Below are 6,202 nucleotides of genomic sequence, written 5' to 3'. Positions count from 1 at the left end.
TTCCTATGGGTCCTTGCAGGACAAAATTTAACGCTCCCTCCCTCCCCAGCTCCCCTATTTAATTTCTGTAAAATTGAACTCTATACTTCTCAGCTCTCCAAGACTGGTAAACTCATGCAACTCAACAGAACATTACATTTCACAAAAATCGGAACAAGTATCGGTTTGTTGAGACTGAATTTTTTTGTTTTGTTTCCAGTTACGGAAGAATGTTCTTTCACCATATGCCTATATATTTCTTGTCTTACCCTATCGTGATTATGCAGGGTATGCAGATCAAAGCTTTGTTTATCAGCTGGTTATATGAAAGATGAAAACTGTAATATTCCCATGATCCCAAACGGGCATTCAAGAAAGCAAAAGATGAGCTCCCCTCAAAAAAAAAAAAAAAGAGAAAAGAAAAAGTATGATTTTTCAAGGGCACCTATTAAAAGGACAACAATACTAATAAAAAAAATTGTATTTACTTAGAAGCATTCAGAATGTCAACAAAACAGCTGCAACTTTTTTCTTCCTTTTTGCAATTACAGAGTGGTATTCAGTTAACAGAACAACAACTATTTTTATGATGCATCAGAGACAACTGAAGATGAAAAATGAACTACATCCCCTTACATAACTAATTTGTGCTGTGCACCAACAAGAACCTGCTTTAAAACTCCCATGCCAATTTACAACCCCCACACTGTACCAGGCAAGGTTAGTGGCCATTGAAATACCACTAAGGACAGGGCTATCTAAAGACACATTCGGTAGTGTGTTAACTATACAAAAAAAGAGACACTGTACAGTTTAAAAACAAATCTTACACAGCCTTACATTTCAATTTTTTTTTCTTTAAAAGGAGTGAGTTGTGTACAGGGGGGTTAAATGCTTTATAGACAAGAAAGAAATTGCTCTAAAAGAGACTTATTCATCATCATCATCATCTTCATCCTCCTCCTCTTCTTCCTCTTCATCATCTTCATCCTCTTCGTCTTCATCCTCATCTTCCTCCTCCTCCTTCTTCTTCTTGCTCTTCTCAGCCTTGGCAACTACTTTTTTGCCTGCATCAACCTTCCCTTTGGCCCGGTACGCAGCGATATCCTTGGAGGAGAAAAGTAGGAAGAATCTCTCAGAGACTGAACCAGCCCAGACCTGCGAGCAACTCCCAAACGGTACCTGTGAAACTAGAGCCACCCAGGTGTCTGCCCCTTCTCTGCAACCGTGGGGCACGACCAGAAGCTGCAGCTTCCGATACAAGGAGAACTGGGGCTCAGTGCTAAAGAATGGGGAACCCCCTAACTCCAAAGCGATGCTGGGATGCACCACTTACTGCTCTGGAGGAACCTCCTCTGTTAGGCTTCTGGGAACAGCCTGGAAAAGCTGCTCCCTTGGGTGGTAAAGGCACAGCTGAGCACACCATCCCGCAACAAAATACAGCAGGGAGATCAGGTCCCTATCTAGCCCTACATTCTACCATGGCTGAACAAACTCACAGGAAAACCCTTGTCTGAGGCACAAACCTGTAATTAGCCATCCCAAACACATTAGAATGACACGACCTAACATTTGGGATGTTATGCCTCAGCCAAGAGCAGTTCTGCAGAATTCTGCCTAACTGAAGTTCACAAAATAAAAGGTATAAGAACTTGATTAAAGGGTAGACAGTGCCACCTTCTGCATGCAATAAATTTATTCTAGTCATTTGTAATGGACAAAATTTGGTTCCTGCTACAGGGAAGTCAAAACTGTACCTGGAAAACCAAGCCACAAAAGTGGTTAAACTTCCCGACTTTGTGCCAAAATAATAGAAACAACTGCGTAACAGAATCGATCTACAAGACTTAAACACACCAGCTACAGAGAAATGTCAACACCTTTACGCAGATGGTCCAAATCTTCAAATATTCCCCACCCAGTAAACATTACAGCACTAAACTTACAGTTCCCTCAGACTCCCTTACAGCTTGGCATGAGATTATTAGAAGATATAATATCCACTGAGTAAAAGGCCAAGCAGTGAATACCGAGACTGCTGCCTTTAGAACCCCATTTGTAAGCGTAAGAAATAAAGACAATACTAGCAAAGATTAAAAAAAAACAGGAATAAAGATGAGTAATTCTACCATTTAAAAACTCTTGGTAGTTGCCACACAGAGGAGTTTAAGTTGCACAGGAACGACAACGTGGGAAAGCTTCTAGACCTGCAATTCCTCTCCAGCACATAATTAGGACTCAAAGGGGCCACCTTGCTCACTACAACGCCACGATTTTAAAGTGGTTTTGTCAGCAGGAGAAATACCCAGAGGAAGGCCATGGCACACAAGCGGATGTACGTGGTATACATTAACTGTAGGTGGTTGCTGACCTACTGTAAAGCATCATCAGGGGATGCTAACAGGCATCCCCTTCTCGTATTGGGATGGGAATGTGCCTCTGGAAATAAACACACACCTAGCACTACCTTGTGTGCACCACACAACGCTGCAGCTCCAATTATGATGGTAGGATTTAGCTTTAATAACTCAAGAAATTGTATGACATGCTGCCTCAGATATATTATTAACTCTGTTAATGACTAGGAAAGGAGATGGACACAAACTAGGTACAGGAAAAACACGTCTAAAACTGGCACCTTCTTAGTGTTCTGACACTACCCCAAGAACAAATTAAAAAAAACCATCTATGCCTATCAATCATCCTAATATTCAGGAATGCTCATCAATACCCCCAAAAGTAGGGAGAACCAATTTATTCTTTACTAGTGTTACTTAATGCTACCCACCTTAACTCGGATACTGCTGTGACCTATTGCGTTAATAACAATACAGACACCCTGCTATCTGTTAAACTATCACTGATGGTCCTCAATTACAGATGAGTGCAATCAGTTCAGCACAAAGGATGCAATTTAGTCTTACGGCAACAAACCATATGCCCCCTTAGGTAGCATTTTCCAACAAACATAACAAAATTTGTCCCTAGCATACTATGATTCGCAACATCAGGTATCAGTACATGAGATGAGAAAAAAACATCTAAATTGAAGCTTGACCTATGTCCATGTTACCTTTTCATACTTCTCCTTCAGTTTGGCAGCCTTCTTTTCGTAAGGCTGTTTATCATCTGCAGCAGTGTTGTTCCACATCTCTCCCAGTTTCTTTGCGACATCGCCAATGGACAGACCAGGATGCTCTCCTTTGATTTTTGGACGAAACTCAGAGCAAAACAAGAAAAAAGCCGAACTACAGATAAGGAAAAAAGATTATTTTAATTTCAGACTTAACTGTAGTGAAAAGCATTGTAACCCTTATCACTGTTTCTTAAGAGCATTCTGGAAAAGCACCTAAAAGTCAGACAAACGTTAACTACAAAGGAAGGTATTAGAACTGAACAAACTACTTCTGAAACTTAATGCATCCTTGTCTCTGAAGCAATGTTGCACATCTGGTCCCATTTTTGGCAAGACCCCCGGAAGGGCAAATTTTATACACCACATGCAGAGAAAATCTTAAAAAATAGAATGACTGAATGATAGCAGAGGAGCAAATGTTATGTCAAAACTGTTAAAGGCAGAGAGCTGCAATATTGATTACGAAAATTAGGATTTCCAGATGACTACATGAGCCCAAATAAGAACACTCACTTGGACATGAACTTCCCTGTTCCTTTCAGCATTGGCTCCATTTAAAACACACAAAAAAACTGTATTGCTACAGGACATTGGTGTACAGTGTAGGAGATAAACCTGAAGTCAGTTACCTTTATGCAGTGGCTGGAGTTTTAGTTCTCCAAGCCAGTTTTGTGCAAGATCATCTCTCTAACCTGTGCTGTGCAAAAGCCTCTAATCTTAAATGGACTGCCAAGCAAAAATTCTGCTCCAGCCAACAGGTGGGGAGAGTAGGGCCTGCAGTATCTTATGACATTTTACACTAGAATTACCCTCTTAACAGAAATCGGAAATAACACTCAGAACTGCACGCCATCAATTTCTGCGTCTACTTTGAAAGGCTGACATTATTCTAACTTTGATAACGTGGTCCAGCCTGAAAAAAACCCCTAGTATTCGTAACTAAAATTTTGACCTATCTTTACACCACTGGCCAGGAAAATTACGTAGTCTTGTATTTCTGAAGCTCCTAAACCTGGACAAAATTACCATTTTATAGATACACTACAATGTGACGGTCCTGAGCAAGATAACCTAAAACTAGGAATCTACTTACGGAGGCCTCTTCGGTGCATTTGGATCCTTGAACTTCTTTTTCGTTTCCCCCTTAGGTGGTACATAGTTTTTCATTTCTTTTTCGTAACGAAGCTTGTCAGCCTTTGCCATATCTTCAAACTTCCCTTTCTCCTTAGAAGACATAGTCTGGAAGGCAATTAGAATTACAGAGTAGCTCAAGCTGGAAGAGATCCGCAAGGATCAAACAGGTATTTTAACATTCAGAAGCATATCCAAGTCCATTCCAAAATTTCAGTTGAGGGAGCTAATGGTAAGGCCATAACAACAGACAGCTACCACTGATCTTACAACTACACTTCACACTTACCTAAAACCTGAACTTTTAAAGAAATAATTCATAATCTCAAACAGTACTTCACACAAGGCAGTTGTTTATGGCTTTGCAGGTTTTTTTAGGCGTTTTTTCCTACCTTCCATCGTTCTGAGCATTTTTTTGAGAACTCTGAAAAGTTCACTGAAGCATCTGGATGTTTCTTCTTGTGCTCCTCCCGGCAGGTTTGCACAAAGAAGGCGTATGAAGACATTTTACCTCTCGGCTTCTTAGGATCGCCTTTGCCCATTTTTGATTATTTTCTGTAACAAAGCAAAAAAAGACACCTTTAAGACTTGTACTTGCCACAACCAGGGTGGCAAGTAAGCCCTAACAAAGGCTCACACCAAACAAGGTGTGAACAAGGCCCATCAGAGCAGTATTCCAAAATCATACAATGGGAAGAAGTTTCTCTTCTGGAAAATTTACTGAAGATTTCTGTCATCACTGTTTGAGGTGACCTAGCCTCAAGTAACCTGAAATCATAAAGGGCCTTCAAAACGTGCAGTTCTGGTCTCCTGCAAACAAAAACATCTCTTCCAAGCAATCTGAAGGCAAGTACTGCAGCGGAGAGCACACTCCGTGATTACTGCTAGTGCAGCGGTCATATGCTTGGAAGGAATAAATTATACTGAAAAGAGGAAAAGAAGTACCTGAGCATCCTGTCTCAGGACAGCCTTCTGGGTTACTAAATTCTTTCTTCCTACAGCTCGTGCTTCTACCCCCTCCCCTGTAGGCCTTGGGTACTATTTATAAAGGATATATTATTATTTTAATTTTTTATGCCATATATTACCACACCTTTCAGTGTACTGAAAAATCCTACTCTTTCTTTGTCTGTATACCTAGAAATACAGGAATGAAACACCACACTTGGTCAAACATGTTATAACCAAGCCAGGGATGTGAAAAGTATGACATTTCCGTATGACTTGTAGAGCTGTGCTCAGCATGAGGACTATCTGACTCTTTCAGGGACTGAAAAAAGCCTTCCTGGAACTTTCACACCCAAGTCAGACATTCAGAGTATTTCTTCATAGCTCCCTGGAAAAAGCCACTTGCACCCTGACAAACTCTGCTCTTCATCAGGAATTAAAAAGAAAAAAAAATGTTGACAAAAAAAAAAAGGCGCACACACCGCCTGCCCTTGTTGCCACAGAAGCAGTATTTCCTATCGGTTTGGCGGATAGACAGAAACAGATTTCTGCTCTGTGACTAAACACGTCCGGTTTGAAGTTTCTATCAAGTAAACAAGAGGGCTGAAGAACCAGGAGCGGCTCCTGCCTGCCATGGAGACATTTCCAGAGGCAGTCAGCACCCAGGGCTCTGCTAGCAGCTGGGCTCTTCCCGCAGGCTGTGTGGGGAACGCAAAGGGCTGGGGGAACAGGGCAGGGGCGGTTCAGATGTGTGGAGAGGCTGAGGGAACAATTAGGCACCGCGGCAGGAGCTCTGTGACTATGAGCTGCCGTTTAAAAGCCTCCTTCCCGCCATTTTGGACGTTTCCCCTGTGAAGGGGGCAGAGGAAAACTTCAGAAGTCCCCTAAGAGACCTGCTGGGGGTAGGGAAAAGAGGAAAAAAAAAAAGAGCCCCGTTATTAGGAAAAAGCTGTGGAAGTTTTATTTTGTGTTCAAGCGAGGGCTCGCAGCCAGCAGGCAGTAAACACA

At 41.7% G+C, this 6,202-nt stretch overlaps 1 protein-coding gene across 1 annotated transcript; it reads right to left on the bottom strand.

The window, feature by feature from the left end:
- Positions 1–444: 444 nt before the first annotated feature.
- On the bottom strand, positions 445–4,805 carry HMGB1 (high mobility group box 1). The gene is made up of 4 exons (XM_010195026.1): positions 4,639–4,805; positions 4,209–4,354; positions 3,053–3,227; positions 445–1,086 (listed from the first exon to the last, which is right to left on the bottom strand). Exons 1-4 carry the CDS (start codon positions 4,786–4,788, stop codon positions 910–912), a joined length of 648 nt encoding a protein of 215 aa, XP_010193328.1. The 5' UTR covers positions 4,789–4,805; the 3' UTR covers positions 445–909.
- Positions 4,806–6,202: the final 1,397 nt, after the last annotated feature.

The sequence above is a fragment of the Mesitornis unicolor genome, unplaced genomic scaffold (assembly GCF_000695765.1).
Source record: "Mesitornis unicolor isolate BGI_N332 unplaced genomic scaffold, ASM69576v1 scaffold45751, whole genome shotgun sequence".
NCBI lineage: Eukaryota > Metazoa > Chordata > Aves > Mesitornithiformes > Mesitornithidae > Mesitornis > Mesitornis unicolor.
The sequence above is the reverse complement of the archived record's forward strand: the minus strand, read 5'-3'. Positions and strand labels throughout refer to the sequence as shown.

Coding starts and splice junctions, on each gene's coding strand:
- HMGB1 (XM_010195026.1), bottom strand. CDS start 4,788: ATGGGCAAAGGCGATCCTAAGAAGCCGAGAGGTAAAATGTCTTCATAC. Junction 4,355..4,638: donor AATGCTCAGAACGATGGAAG/GTAGGAAAAAAC, acceptor ATTGCCTTCCAG/ACTATGTCTTCTAAGGAGAA. Junction 3,228..4,208: donor AATGCACCGAAGAGGCCTCC/GTAAGTAGATTC, acceptor CCTTATCTGTAG/TTCGGCTTTTTTCTTGTTTT.